General features: G+C 36.7%; 1 protein-coding gene across 1 annotated transcript; it reads left to right on the top strand.

The window, feature by feature from the left end:
• Positions 1-847: 847 nt before the first annotated feature.
• LOC134217650 (tektin-B1) lies at positions 848-14,896 on the top strand. The gene is made up of 3 exons (XM_062696459.1): positions 848-1,617; positions 13,811-14,033; positions 14,097-14,896. The coding sequence occupies exons 1-3, from the start codon at positions 974-976 to the stop codon at positions 14,517-14,519; spliced, it is 1,290 nt and encodes a 429-aa protein (XP_062552443.1). The 5' UTR covers positions 848-973; the 3' UTR covers positions 14,520-14,896.
• The last annotated feature ends 1,543 nt before the right edge of the window (positions 14,897-16,439 follow it).

Here is a 16,439-nt window from a genome sequence, read left to right on the forward strand (position 1 = left end):
GTTTGGATATGCTTTTATATGAACCACAACGAGATTGACTGTTAACAAACGGGTGGTGGCGTGACTTGGTAGTCATTATTTAGGAACCACAATGTAATAAAACGGTCACTCTTGATAGGGTCAAAAGCTGCTGTTGCGACATGTTGATCGTATACCTGTGATGTGTATAAATTAGAGTTTTTAACGGAACAACTGACGACAGTTCAAAAGGCTAGGTATACAAACTTTTTTAATGCAGGCATAAATATTGTTCTAAGTACATAATGAGCTTAATCAATATTAGGTAGTACAGACTAGTGTCAAAGGTTTAAGAGAAAATATTCACCTAAAATGATAACAGATATTCAAAAATGAATATCAATAGATTGTACCGGTGAATATGACCTTTCACAGCATAGATATTGGAGATGGAGGACTGTGCTAAAGCAATTTTTTCTCTCCTTATAGAGTGGCAATACATCAAGGTTATAGAAATTCAAATGAATACAAATGCGTTACCCTTTTATAAGGCAGATTTTCAGCTTTGATGTGACTTTCATAAATTATAAACATGTCGTTAAAAGCAATTAAAATCCTATGTCTTTATTTATAATCACATTTGTTTTTGTTTTCTGCAATACATCATGATGAAAATTTCAATTTTCCAAACTAGTTTTCAAATAATTTTAAAATGCATCGGAGATAGTTTATGATAGATTTTTCCATTAATTTATAGATCATAATATGATTTGCACATTACGATATTACCTACTCTGTATTACCCCAACATATCCTAAGTTCAAGTCTAAAGTTTGATTGTTTTATCAGCAAAGCTACCGGCGTATCCATGAGAAATTTTTGGTTGCCCTGGAAATGGCGCATGACATCCGACCTGATATTTTACCACAGCGCCTGCAAACCCCAGTTTGTTTGTTGTTCTTCGCCTAAACGTTGTCAGTTTCAATCTACGCTCATCACACGGAGCACGTAAACCATGTCGAATCGCGCGGTGGCCACGTTTGAAAAACCTTTGCAACATCTGAGCCTGCCGGATTGGCATTCCCGGTTGAATCAGCTGAAAAATGTGGCCTACAGCAAACGCTCGGATGCGTTCGAGCTGCGGCATTTGGCGCGAAATTTGAGAAACGAGACCAGGATCCAAACCTACTGGGATACGTACCACAACAACGATAAGCTGTCGGATCGTGTGGCAGAGCTGGATCGATGGAGGGAATCTATGAGGATTTTGCTGAAACGGGTTGACGATGAGATTGGCTCCTTGAAAGAGGAGAAAGCGTGCACTGAGCGGGATCTGGACGCCCTGTTGATGCCACTGACGGTTGTGACGGATAGCATTAGCATGCGAGACTGTCGGCTGGGATCGGAGCTAACCTACGACGAGGGCGATACGGAGCTGAAGAACGAGCTGTGCATCGTGGAAAATAATCAACGTTTGTTGAGAGATCAGAACCAGGGAGCATGGGAGCAGCTGAATCGATTGCAGGAGATAAAGTTCAAGCTGGAGTTGGATTTAACGGATAAGGATGAGGCACAGGAAATTGATCAACATCAGTTGGAGGTTGATAAGCACTGTGCCAACGTGACGTTCAAGACGGAGTCGACGAGGGTTCCCAAAAAGTAAGTATTTATTGTGCCTTCTGTATTTATTTGGACAGAGTTTAGATATATCCATAGATATACTAGATACTAGATACTATACTAGATAGAGTTGAGTAATTCTTCAAGTTTGTTTTGGTCACTTCTGTGACCAGACAGCTTTTCTACACGAGTGATAAAATTGTGAACTACGTTCACTTTTTGGTTCACAGGATTCATTGCATGGAAGTTCAATAGATGGTAGTATCATCATCATCAAAGGTTTCATTGAATGGAATTTGATCATCCTATAGGGTGTCTCAGAAAGTATAAGCACGATATTGTTCAGATGAAATTTTAATTACAGGTAAACTGAAGGGTCTTCCACGAAAGGTTTATTCATATAAGGCTAAAAACTCATAAGGCTGAACACGAAAGGCTGGAAAACTAAAAATCTCACATAAGGCTGAAATAACAAAAGGCTGAAACTCGAAAGGCTGAAAATTCGTGAGAAACCAATTTTAGTGGAAGAATTCACATTTGGCGTTAATGGGGGCACTAACTAACTAACACAAACTTCTTGTTGCTTTCAATTTTTATACGGAATTCTTATTTTTTAGTCTACACAGCTCAAAAAAAAATTGAGGTAACATAGAAAGGAACAAGACTTTAGGGGAAGGTGTGGAGACTTGATCGAGAACTAAAGTAGTTTTGTTCTAGCGGATTTTTTTTAGTATAGATCTTCTAGACAATTGATCTTTATGTGGTGAGTTTTTTTTTTGTATTGACAACCTCATTTATTCTGCATTGCGGTTTGTACGTTTTGACCTTCCTAAAGATTTTGTTATTGGCCACTCAAAATTTGAACAACTTTCCATAGCAATGACCAAATGCTTTCGTTTTTTCACAGCACAAAGCCATTAACATGCTTAATAATCTGTACTGATGAAAATGTCAACATTCCATCAAAGTTTTAGGTTTTTTGTATTTAAAGTTATTGCCTCAATATGGTGACATTAGTCACTAGGGTGCGGCTTATTTTTCGAATGTTTCCGAAACCTGGACTTCGTGTGCCCAAACGCTTTTTTTTTGGCAAAAAAAGAGTAGCCTCAGAATTTCCGGCCAAAATATTGAAGTTTAGAGTTCGCGCAAAGGGCTTTAAGGTGATTTTTTGACCATCAAGTTTAAACTTTCATAAAAATAATCATAACTTTGGCAATTTTCATCCGATTTACAATCTCTTCAGTATTCAGTAAATTTATGAAAACTTTGTGGAACATCGTATTTCTTGAAATCAGCTCCAAATTATGGTAAAATGCAGATTTTGATAAAAATGTCTTCTTTTTTAAGGAAAATCAGTTTTACAAACGCTTTGTCAAATATCAGCCGAATCCGGATATTTTAAAATAAATCAAAGAGAAATTTGTATTCTAATTTTTCTTAGAACAAACTGAGCTTCTAAAAATATTATTTGGCAATGTTTTAGACCAAATACTGCAAACCAATTTTTCTATTGAACAAAGACGCTCCATAGTAGGCCATAATTTTATTATTTTTATAGCACATTTTAAGTTTTATAGTTTCATTTCATATGAAATTAAAAAAGAAGATTTTTTTTTCAAAATCTGCACATTACCCACATTTGGAGCTGATTTCAAGGAATATGATGTTCCACAAAGTTTTCATAAATTTAATACTGAAGAGATTAATTAGGGGAAATGTTCCGATCTCCATCTCACTGTACATATATCCATCTCATCGCTAAACAAAGAAATACGGCACCAAATTCGTCGCTTCTTTTTGTCAACATGCGTGCTCACTGCTGAAAAAATCGCAAAAATAATAACCAAACCAAATTCCTTACCACTGCTTTGTTTTTGATGGGATGGAAATAGGAGCTATGAGATGAAGTGGCGAACCGTTCCCCTACAATAGATTGTGAATCGGATGAAAATTGCCAAAGTCATGATTATTTTTATGAAAGTCTAAACTTGATGGTCAAAAAATCACCTTAAAGGCCTTTGCGCGACCTCTAAACTTCAATATTTTGGCCTGAAATTCTGAGCCTACTCTTTTTTTTTGCCATAAAAAAGCGTTTGGGCACACGAATTCCAGGTTTCGGAAACATTCGAAAAATAAGCTGCACCCTATTAGTCACTCATGCAAAAATTTGGCGAAAAAAATTCAAAAAAATATAAATTTGTTCTCAGGCTTCTAATTTTTTGTAGATTTGACAGATTTGATGAAGGGTTGGTAAGAAAAATTATTAATTGCGTAGATATCATAGAAAGGGAATCAAGTCTCCCTAAATTTTGAAATTGCATGTGCTGTCGAATTCAATAACAAAAATCGTTTATGTCCCTTCTTCTTAGTCCTTTCTCCATAGTTATCCCTTCCTAATTCCTCCTTCCTTGTTCCTATTTCCTTCTTGCTTCTTCTGCCTTTCTTGTTTCTTCTGTCTTCTTCCCACTTATTTTTTTTCTGGTTTCTACTTCATTTTTCTTTGTTCTCCTTCTTCTTTCTTCATTCATTCCTTTTGCTTTCTTATTTCTTCCTTCTTCCTTTTCCTTGTTTCTTTCTTTTTTTTCTTACTTCTTTCATTTTTTTGTTTTCTTTCCTTTCTGTATTTTTTCCTGTACCTTCTTCCTTTTCCTAGTTTCTTCTTCCTTTTTCCTTATTCCCTTTTCTCTATTCATTATTCCACAAGTAGCACACGCAACATCTTCCTAAAAGCGCCTTGTTTCTATTCAGTTTAATTAAAGGCATTGGAAAAACATTAAAACACGAAAAAGTTGCATCAAGATGTCAAAAACGTTCGAATTGTGATCAATGTTTCATTAAAATTGCAATGCAGTACGTGTTTGACATTTGGAAACAAACAAACAAAGAATACTGCACTTCATGTTGCAAAAACGAAACAAAATCATTATTTTGCATATATTATCAAAATTGAATTGTTTGTTTAAATTAAGTTGCAGATAGGTTGAATGTGTCTTCATGTTTAATTTAGCATCGTTCAACGTTTTGACAACTCCCATTTTTTTCTTGTGATGGTGCAATCAAGTAACAGGAAACCCGAGTACAAAACTTCATAATCGTATGGTTTTTATGGCGTGTCAACATGCAGTCCCTTCGAAGTATTGAATGGTGCTGTGGTAGAGTGAAGGACTATCAATCACAAGATCCATAAATCGAATCCAGTTTTATATTTTTATTTTATTTTATTCCGCAGTAGTTTTCTGCAACAATATTGCAATTTTACTGCAATCGAAGGATGTTTCCGTAGGCTCCAGCTCTTGCGCTTTTTAGACTGCAAGAGAGTTATATTTGATAGCACATACGTAAAGATTGTTTTTTTCTTCCGAATAGTTGCAATACAGTGAAATGTTCAGTAGTGAAACAATTTGTGCTGCATGGGTCATTCTACCTTCTTCCTTCTTCTTTCTTCCTTCTTTCAACCTTTTTTTTCCTTTTCTTTCTTTCGTCCATTCTTCTACTTTCTTGTTACTTGTTTCTTCATCTTTCTCCTGTTTTCTTCTTCCTTCATTTCCTTCCTTTTTTCTCTTTTTCCTTCTTCTTTCTTATACCTTCTACCTTTTCATTTTTTCTTCATTCTTGTTAATTTTTTTCTTCCTTCTTCATTCTTCCATCTTTATCCTTCCTTCTTCTGTCTTCCTTGTTTCTTCTTGCTTCATCATTATTCCCTGTTCCATATTTATCTTACTTTTTCCTTCTTCTTTCTTCTATGTTTTTCTTCAATCTTTCATCTTTTCCCCTTCTCTCTTTTTCCGTATTCTCTCTCCCTTTTTCCATTTTCTTATTCCTTTTTCCTTCTGTCTTCTTACTTCTTTGTTTTCTTGCTTCATCATTATTGCTTCTTCCATCTTTCTCTTACTTTTTCTTCTTCATTCTTCTATGTTCTTTTTTTATTCTTTCATTTTTTTCCCTTCTCCCTTCTTCCATTTTTTTCTTTTCTACCGTCTTCTTTCTTCTCCTTTCTTTCTTCCTTCTCCTCTGTGCCATTTTTAATTCTTTATTCTTTAATCTTTATTTTCTATTCTTTACTTTTCTTTATTCTTTATTCATCATTCTCTATTCTTCAAACATCTTTCACTATCTAATCACTCAACATAGTTGAGGTACAACATATGAGAACATCGAAGAATAAAGTCGACCGAACAAGACACAAAATGAGCTGCGGACTTTCAGAAAGCAGAAGAATAATAAAGAAGTCGATAACATGTAATATATTTCAGAACCGTCGAATCGAATCATCGAGTCCGTACTCACGGAGATGAATTCTCTAAACCATTCCCAGGAAAATTCTGTTGAAACTTTTTGGGCTACGACAAAGACATGTATGTGAAAGCATTTTAATATTTAAAATGTAGCCTAAATCGCTGACAAACGGTCCGTGCAGAAGCTAATGGGTAACATCAGATCAAAATCCCACTCCTTAGCAAACGATTAAAAGGATCTCGGATTAGTGATTCTGAATTGCAGTAAAGCATAGTAAAGGACATAACAGCGAAAGAATAATCAATTATTTCCAAAAAAACAAAGTTGTAATGTTTTTTTTTAATCGTGCTAATGCTTCCTGGGACACCCTGGGACATACCAGAAGCAATGAACTTCACGTACCATTAAGTTTTAATCGTGTTATCGGGTTGTCTTATCCATCCCAAAGACGGATTTATGTAAAGACAGACATTTTTGACACAAAAACTGACTACTAGTTAGTTAACGAACACACAAATTATGAACATTTCTAGCTTAACTTTTCAAAAGGACCTAAGTAACATTTTTTTCATGAATCAATTTGAGTACTGCATTCAAAAGCTTTCAGGTTGTTCTGTTGATTGCGCTATTCAAATTAATTCAGGAAAAAAATGTTACTTAGGTCCTTTTGAAAAGTTAAGTAAGATTTATAATATACCTAATTTTTATAGTTCTCTCATTCAAGAAGGCAAAATATAATTGCCGAAACGTCGGACGGTAGTAAAAACCCTTTTTTGAATCTGGAATTAAGACTGCATGCCAAGAAAAACTCTAATAAAAGATTTTCATAACTTTCGCATAATTAGTTGGAAAATAAGACTAATTATATTTACTGGAAAATGAGGAGTTTCGGAAATTAATATTCATAAGTTAATCACCGTTATTCTGAATAGTTTATTTTTTTAATAGCCGGGTAATCGAGTTTGATCGGTATTCAAATGAGAGTATGCAGAATATGAACATTTACACTGCCCCTATTCGCATATTATTTTTTTTTTTTTCATATCTTTATTAGCGAGACTTTTTGCTACATATCATTTTCCGGAGGTGTAACGCCATAGCAGGTGTATTGTCATTTGGCCGAAAGCCTTTTGGCGAATTCCGTGTGGCAGAATAATTGAAACACGTTCCCCCGTGGGAAGAGTGAAGTGAAAAGTGAGATGTTCAAAATAGCAAAAGAAAAGTGAGAAGTAAGAAATGCAAGGTGAGAAGTGAGGTGTTCATGATGATGACGATGATGAGAAAGTTCGTACATACAATAATACAATCTAGCCCTCGTTCCCCAGATTGACCCAATAGATGGGGAGAAGAGCCCGCCCTTTATCCACGAAATGTTAACAATAGGAAGTTGGCAATTCCACTCTTCCTATCCAAATCGCTTCAATCGGGTGCCCTGATGGATATTTTATATATAATTATATAGTGTTAATGTAAATTGTGATAATTTGCAATGGAATTTTCTCACCAAATCTGTCCTCAATGTGCAAGATCCCTTTTTCAACATCAGACTGTTTTGATATGCATGGTTTTCTTCAGAGATGGAAAGACCATTTTTTCGTCGAGTTTCTGGTTAAAACCAGGTTATACTTGAATCCTAATAGGATGAGATAAAAAGAAGGCAGTATCAAACATTACAACATAGGTATTTTTCACCTCTAATAAAGACTAAACAGTGTAATAAATTTGTCTCAAAATTTGACGTAATCCTTAACAAAATTCTACTCCACTTTAACCTCATCTTTCGTCAGATTTTGGTACTCTGTGTATGTATTTACATATGTATATTGTATATATCCACTATCTTGGCTTTAGTCTTGCTCTGAATGCGGATTCATCCAACAGGCAAGGTCGAATTGAATTATCATTTCAATTCAAAGTACCGATGCATTAAGGTATAACATGGAGAGAGGATGAGTTTTAAAAAGAATAAGTTCATAAAAATAATCCCTATAACCAAGAAGAAGAGAAGTGAGGTGAGAAGTGAGGTGTTCAAAGCAAAAAATGAAATGTGAGAAGTAAGAAATTAAATTCTCATCTAACTTCTCATCTTGGAAATGAGAAGTGAAAAGTGAGATGTCCGAAGTGAGGAGTGAATGGTGAGGTGTTCACAGTATTAAATGAGCAGTGAGAAATTAGAAATGAGTACAGAGATGTAAGAAGTGAGAAGTGAAGTGCGAGATTTGAGTAGTGAGATGTGAGAAACAAGAAAGGAGATTTGAGTAGGAAGAGAGGAGAAGGAGAAAGGAAGAATAGAGAAGAGAGAATGAAGAATGAAGCAGAAAAAAGGAGAATGAAGAAAAAGCAGGAAGAAGATAGAAAGAGGAAGAAAACGGGAAAAATAGCAAAAAAAAAAGAAGAAGTATAAAAGAAGGAAGAGGAAGAACTAAGAATGATATGAATAAGTTAAAACAAGGAACAGTGAAAAAATAAATTCTATTTTCAAACCTCTTTTCTCTCTACTAAATTTTCCTTTTTGACTACTCATTCCTCACTTCTTTTTTAATTTTATTAGGCCGATACAAATATTTAAAAACAATTAGGTCTTCCCCTCCCCTTCGGGTTTCTTTGCCCAAAAATAATATTCAAAATATTCTTTAACAATCAAAGTAAATTGCCTATTTCCGGTGATTAAACCACCCGACTTGGACATTAATTTACAATGTTGTGAAAGCTCATATGTGAATATGTACGTTATGTGGAAGATATTGATTTGGAAAATGTATTGAAGGTAACCACTTTCCCTTCGATGGGACTCGAACCCATGACCCTATAGTACGCTAGACTGGTGTTTTAACCAACTAAGCTACGGCGGCTGTACACGCCAGACATTCTAAATACTCACGCTCCTCTAATGTGAACCTGTACTGCGTGATTTTACTATGCGTCCAATTTGGGAATCTCGAGCTCGTTCAGTAGCCGCTAGGTTGCGAAGGCCGACGGAGGTCCTTCGTAGCTTAGTTGGTTAAAGCACAAGTCTAGCGTACTATAGGGTCATGGGTTCGAGTCCCATCGAAGGGAAAGTGGTTACCTCCAATACATTTTCCAAATCAATATCTTCCACATAACGTACATATTCACATATGAGTTTTCATAACATTGTAAATCCGAGGAGTTTTTTTTTATCTTTTTTTCATTTTAATACAGTCGACTCTCTACATCTCGATGTTCCACATGTCGATATCTCTCCCTATGTCGATGGTTTTCTCAGTCCCTTCAATCTACATATATTTGAGCTTTCTACATCTGGATAACCTCCCTATTTCGATATATCTCTATCTCGATGTGCTTTGATCATATTTTGTTCAGGATTTACTCTCCTTATGTCGATATGTTCAAATTTTTAGACTACTAGACCATCTTTGGACAATAACAAACACGTCAACAACAAGAAACGACATTTGATTTGTTGTCGTTTTTCATAGCAACGTGCTTTTTTGGATCTAGTAACCATCTCATTCTTCATTCCATTCCTCGATCTCCTATCTCGATGAACCCTTCAATATCGAGATGTGGAGAGGCGACTGTATTTATGTTTTATTATCCCCCCCTCCCTTGACCTTTCGGAGACCAGTAGGACATAATTTGAATTAAATATTTGTAACAGAGACATTTCTTACTGCTAATTCTTTGTTTATAACTTCCCGCTTCTCATTTCATATTTCTCTCTTCTACCTCCTTACGTCTCATTTTTAAATTCTCATTTCTCACTTCTCATTATTCACCACTCATTTTTTTTCTCACTTACTTGATACTTGAAAATTTTCAATTCTTATTCCCTACTTCTCACTTTTCATTTCTTATTTCTCAATTCTTACTTTTAGATTCTTACTTAATGCCACATATCACTTTATGGATCTCACTACTTCCCGAGTAGACAAAATTAGTTCAATAATATCAAATGTTGATAAGATAGCACAATGAGATATGGACATGATTGATATAAGAGATAAAAGATCAGACGATAATATTGATATTTGCACTCATGCATATCATGAGAAGACCGAGTTATGCTATTTGTTATAAGTAATCAATATCATGTGCCATTAGTTTGTTCTTATTCATAGCATATCTTGATATTTAAATGATATTTCGGTGTAAATTTTTGATATAGTTGGCTGTTCTTTTATCTCTTATATCAATCAAGTCCATATCATGTTTTGTTATTCTGTTCATGGCTTCTGCCCGGATTACTACCTATTAGTAAATAGGTGACCGGAAGATTGTATGTTTTTATTTTGTAAAATTCTATGTGTTTATTAATAATATATGTGATTTTTAGTTTCCGCAGAATATCGTCGAAGGCCAGTGAATCGACCGAAACGTCCGTACAGTCTGACAAATCAATGTATTGTCTTTACTCGCCAAAAACAATCGATGAAAATCCCATACAGTAACTCGCAGCGATCAATCTATTTCCCATTCGTATGTCTTCCTCTCATTGTTGTCTCCCAAGAAAATGTATGTTCGTCCTCTTACAGAAGCATAGTTATTACTTAAACTCCTCAAATTCTCATCCTTTTCTACTGTATTATTGCATTTCATATCCTTGACCAAACCGCGAGTTTTTCGGTTCCTCAATACTAACATTAGTTCATAAGAACCCTAAAAAAATGTATTAAAAACATGATTCTGGCTGCGTCACGCTTAACGGCAAATGAGCCTTTCAAATAAACGATAGTGAAACTACATACCATTCACATATCACTAGTCACTTCTCACATTAAATTTCTTCTACTACCCACCTATTACTCCACATTTGTCATTTCTAACTTCTCACTTCATATTTCTGGAAAGGGCCGTTCGGTCGAATGCCATTTGGTCGAAAGTTATTTGGCCGAATATACCTTTTGGCTGAACGCATTAGGCCGACAGTCAATTGGTAGAAAGGGTCATATAGCCGAATAGGTCATTCGGCCGAATAGGAAAGTCGTCTCACTATTCACTTCTCACTGTAAAAAATGTGAAGCGCGAAGTGAGTAGTGAGACGTTACTTATTTCGGGGAAGGACCGTTCGGCCGAATGCCATTTGGCCGAAAGTTATTTGACCGAATATACCTTTTGGCCGAACAGACCATTAGGCTGACAGTCATTTGGTCGAAAGGGTCATATAGCCGAATAGGTCATTTGGCCGAATAGGAAAGACGTCTCACTACTCACTTCTTACTGTTAAAATGAGAAGCGCGAAGTGAGTAGTGAGACGTCTGACTACTCACCTTGTGCTTCTCATTTTTTACAGTGAAAAGTGAGAAGTGAGTAGTGAGACGTCTGTCATATTCGTCCTTTTTATAGTGAGAAGTGAGAAGTGAGGAGTGAGAAGTGAAACATCTCACTACTCACTTCTCATTTCTGACTGCTCATTGTAAAAAGTGAGAAGCGCGAAGTGAGTAGTAAGACGTCTCACTTCGCGTTTCTCACGTCTCACTACTCGCTTTTCGCTTATCACAGTGAGAAGTGAGAAATGAGGAGTAAGAAATGAGACGTCTCACTTGATCTGTTTGGTAAAATAACCTATTCGTCATAATGTCCTATTCGGCCTTTTGTCCTATTCTGCCAAATGTCCTGTTCGGCCAAATATCCTATTCGGCAAAATGTGATATTTAGCTAAATGTCTTATTCGGCGAAATGGCCTATTCGGCCAAATTTCCTATTCGGCCAAATCACTCTTTTGGCCAAATGACCTATTCGGCCAAATGGCTTTCACCCAGGTTCGTTCGGCCTAGCGGCATTCGGCCAAATGGCTTTCGGCCGAATGGGTTTCGGCCAAACAACCCTTCCCTTCATATTTCTTATATGACGTCAGAAACGAAAAAAAGTCTTTCTCCTCACTTCCGCTTTGCAGTTTTCATCACTCACTATTCATATCTCACTACTGTCACTACGCCCAAACTGAGATTTTTTTTAAACTATCCGGTCAAACGACACATTCAACTAAATGGCTTTAGGACAAATGGCCTGACAGCGCCAGTGTAATAATGAGTTGGACACACAAAAATTATTTAACATATCAAATCCTTCTCAAATTCTCAAATTCATATTCATGTCAAATGCTAAATCATTTGGCATATCGAATGAGTAGATTACTAATTTTTCAAAAGGCAAATCAGTAGATGACGCTTTTTTTGATGCACGCATTTCCCGGAATAAGATGATTCCTACTATATAAGAATGCTCGGCTTTCATCTACTCAGTGGCTCAGTAAAACTGTATTGTCGTTTCTTTTTTGCTATGGAAATTTTACTCAATTTCTGTCAAAAACAGTAGTTCCTTCCCCTCGGATATGTTACCTTGCCGCGGTGGGTCGGCTTACGCCATTAGCACTGATATGGCAACCAAAGACATATCCTGTCGTGGTGGTATCACATGTTGACTATTTTTGTTTGGTGCCGCGTTACATATCTGGCATTGACGCACCAATTTACGGCATATGCATGTAATCCAACGGACATCGTGTCTTGGAGCCTTGAATGGTAGTGCAGTCAGGCAGAGGCCTTTTTCATCAGTGATAATGATGTGAGTTCTCTTCTTTCGGCAATACTTTTCTGATGCGTTCCCTGTGATGATGAGTCGTAGCCACGCTTACATTTAGCTAGCTAGGCATTTATTGAAAAACAAAGTATTCAAGACATTTGTAGGGAATCGACTGCTGGATTCACTGAGTATAAGTTTTTCCAAAACTAGGAACGTGGCGCCAGTTTTATTTTGTTATGCCTCACTTTGAAGAGCAATAATAAAAAATACCACACATTATAATGATGGTATATGAACAATCTTATGACGGCTTCATTCTCGATAATTTTTACTAGTAGTAGGGAATAGGCGTGATGAAGCTTTACTTTGCCACCGAAAAGTGAATCCTATAGCTGACTCATAGCTGATCATTAGTACATTATAGATATTGACAGTTTAGAAACGATTAAGCTACTTCTTAGAACATTACAATAGTCTTAGACTACCTTGACAAAGGAATAACAATAAAATAGACCAAATGCACGAACAGTTTCAACTTTTTACAAGACATAATTTACATTGTGTTTGATAGTATTGACACAGAACGAAAACCATGAAGAACCAATAACTTAGGTAAACAAAGTAATTCGAGGAACCCATACTTCATACCTTCTGACCATAAAGACAAAAATGACATCGTACACATCAATCTATATAATTAAGAATGAGATAATGGGAGAGAATATCTATTAAAGTTGTAAATATAATATCTTTTGAGCCAGTTCAACAGTGTCTTAATGGACGACATGATCCTTGTACGGCTGGAAAACTGCTTCAAAAGTTATTAGCTTGTCATTTTTTATAAATCGGGAATTGAACACTTTCTTATATTTGATAAAAAAAAAACTTCCGTCTTAGTTTCTACGATGAAGCATTGGGCAGCATGTTCCTTGTGAGTCGGATAAACTGCTTCGGTTGATTTTGAACGCGTACAATAACAAAAGACGTCTAAATAGCATAAAAACTGGCTAAATAATGCGACTCTGACAAGAAAATGACAAAAATGACTATAAACGATTACGATGTTAGTTAGCATGAGACCTTTCTGACTATCTATGAACGTAATTCCCTCTGATTCAGTTGCAACAGCGTCTTCTTGGACGACATGTTCCGTGTACGGCTGGCAAACTGCTTCGAACGGAATTATGCAACGGTATCATCAAAGGCCTGGTGCAGAGGTTTCTACTCTATTCAGAGTCCCGCCAGTAAACCTTCCAAAAAAAAAAAAATTTCTGTCAAAAGCAGTAGTAGTAGTAGCTTTAAGCAGCTGGCAATTTTGTATAATGTGCGGTATGTGCTGCTATTTACTCGATACATATTTGAGTTCATTCAAAGGGACTTGAATGCAGCAGCACTATCATAATTGAGATCGACTGTTTAAAGCTGCTGTACTTTTCTTGGCTAATACTGATGAAGATCAAAGTGGTTAATAAATTATTTTTTTCCACAGCTCATGTACTTACAGTAATTGGTTGGAATACTGTGAAGAATTGGTTTCACTCAGCGAGAAAACTTTGTCTGACTCTGCTGCAGTCCGGGAATCCCTCTTCGCTACTCGCGAGAAAGCCAGAAATATTCTCAAAAGTCAACAAGATCGCACTGCCCATACATTACGCAAACGTATTTTTGAAACCCAACGAGCTAGAAATGAGCTCGAATATCAACAGGGAAAGGTATTTATTACAATCTGAATTTGTCTTGAGCAACTATATTCGTTTATCCAATTTTATTTTTAGATGAAGGAAGAAATGGACAAATGTTCTACTGAAATTGAAACATTGGAACGCTCGTACAACGATAAGATTGACGCCCTAAAAGTAGTCGAGACTCGTCTAGAAAACCGGGCACAACGTTCTGGAATGGAGCTCTGCATTGACGAGTCCTATCATGGCCTTTCCGATGAAGTCCACAAATTACGTGACACTATCAAGATCCTCCGAGAAAAAATCAACGCCGCCAAGACGATGTACAACAGTTTGCACGAGCTGGCCAAGAAGGTCGATCAAGATCTGGAAAACAAACAGCATGCACTCATGACGGACATCCGGTCCCTGGATCTCCGTGCCCGACTCAACACCGGAGAATTCGGTGGGAAGTCCACTCAAACGGATCGCAACATTCATCTGTCCAGACTGGAGGACGAAATCCCCAAATCGTAAATCAGCTGAGCCCGAAATACATCGATTATCATCATGGGGTCATCGTATCGAATCGCGTGTCCCAATTTCACCACTTTTTCTGTGCACTCTCCACATTATTCACACCTTTCCGTGATTGCATGTCCAAATACGAAACAGGTTCATAAGTGCCGATTATTTTGCTGCATGCCAAGCGCCACAAACTGACACTTGCACTCATTGGTCGCTGGTTTGCGGGGTCCTCGATAAGTCACAGCCATGCATGCCAGCTCGACAAGCCACTGACTTTTATTGATTCTAGCAGCACAACATAAATTTCCAATCACTGTTCGGTGCACTTTGGATGAAAATCCACTCAACGTGTGATTTTGAAATAAATTACTAGTTTTCCATCATAATGGATCGTGTTCGTTCGATTTACTCAACAGTTCTTGCAGACCGTTTTTTTTCTCTTCCAGCAACATAATTATACACTGTTTTAATTGGGCCATTTTTGTTACTTTGCTCCAGAAATTTTATCGTTAGCGGCAGAACTTTAACAGCAGCATTAGCATTGTTTGACACTGTTGACCTCATTCGAAGACGTCCGATATTCGGATGTTGCCAAAATCGATACTCCACATTTCTTCTCTTCTTGTGATTAGAATCATACATCATAACACTTGTCATAAGACGAGTTTGTACGTATTTCGTACGTATATGATAAGTCGAGTCAAGTGCGACACTGAAGACGACCTAACAGTTGAGGTCGAAATACTATCTGTCAAAGGTACAATAAAGATGTGACATTAAATGGGAACTCGTTTTATGACAAGTGAATACAATTCATTAAAAGCTTAAAATAATGTTCTTATTCTACATCATTCGAGATATCATGATCAGCTCCTTAGGTAAAAGAGTATTATTGTTTTTTTGTCAAATTACTTCTACTTACTAAGGTATTTAGTGCTCCAACTATATTAAACTCCTTAGTGAAATTGTAGCAATAGGTGGCAATAGCCTTTATAGACACCTGATGAAGCACTGGACGATGAATCTGAAGATGCATTTATTTTGTTTTAGCACTAAGACCATTCTTACTTTCACATTGTATAGCTCTTAAATGTTATATCAATTAAATGTTGTGAATATGTCGAATCAGTTTATGTAATGTTTGTTAAAAAATTTTGGGTTTTTATGCCTCTTTCGGTAAAGCACTTCGCTATCTTGAAGAAGCTTTTTCTCATCCCTATTTTAATTTCTGTCAGGTGAAATTAAATAAACAAAATAAATAAATAAATGAAAAAAATTCAGATTATGCAAAATATTTGTTCCAATAATTTCACATTTACTATAGTTTGTATTGAAAGAGAATACATTTTAATAACTCATGGTTTCAAAAGTTACACAGTACAGATTAGATTATTTGCATATTATCGATTGCATCGCTTAGTTTCTCCTGGCCTGATTTAAATATCGCTCAGTAAATACCCCCACATATGTCTTAGTCATCGCTTTGTCAACTGGAAACAAAAATCGCACCTGGCCGTTTCCTGCACGTGTTCCAAACGCTTTATCTGCATAACAGAGCGAAGAAGCAACTTGATAAACCGACGACAATCAAACCCAGTCATCCCGATGGAAGGCGCGACGTGACACGACGCAAGCGTCGGTAGGGTTCGAATCGGGTACAACCAAATGGTCGCGATTTACACTGAGCACACCGAAAACCTTACAACAAAGTTACTTCGCTCCAACCGCGCATTTTGCCTGACAAATCACATACGCGAAGTAATCCCCATTTGTAGCAACCGACCGTCGTCCGTTGTTGGTCCGGGACCCGGACCTCGGGGTGCAGATGAAAGGCGATCACTATTTAGCATGAAAATAGAGCGGAAGGGAACATCATCCTACTTGCTGTGAGTAGACGACGTCGATGACAAAAGGGTTCCGAAAGGCGTA

The sequence above is a fragment of the Armigeres subalbatus genome, chromosome 2 (genome assembly GCF_024139115.2).
Source record: "Armigeres subalbatus isolate Guangzhou_Male chromosome 2, GZ_Asu_2, whole genome shotgun sequence".
NCBI lineage: Eukaryota > Metazoa > Arthropoda > Insecta > Diptera > Culicidae > Armigeres > Armigeres subalbatus.

Bases quoted from the DNA above. Each gene is read 5' to 3' on its own strand.
- LOC134217650 (XM_062696459.1), top strand. From the start codon at position 974: ATGTCGAATCGCGCGGTGGCCACGTTTGAAAAACCTTTGCAACATCTG. The intron at 1,618-13,810 runs GTAAGTATTTAT...TTTTTTCCACAG, and splicing joins TCGACGAGGGTTCCCAAAAA to CTCATGTACTTACAGTAATT. The intron at 14,034-14,096 runs GTATTTATTACA...TTTTATTTTTAG, and splicing joins TCGAATATCAACAGGGAAAG to ATGAAGGAAGAAATGGACAA.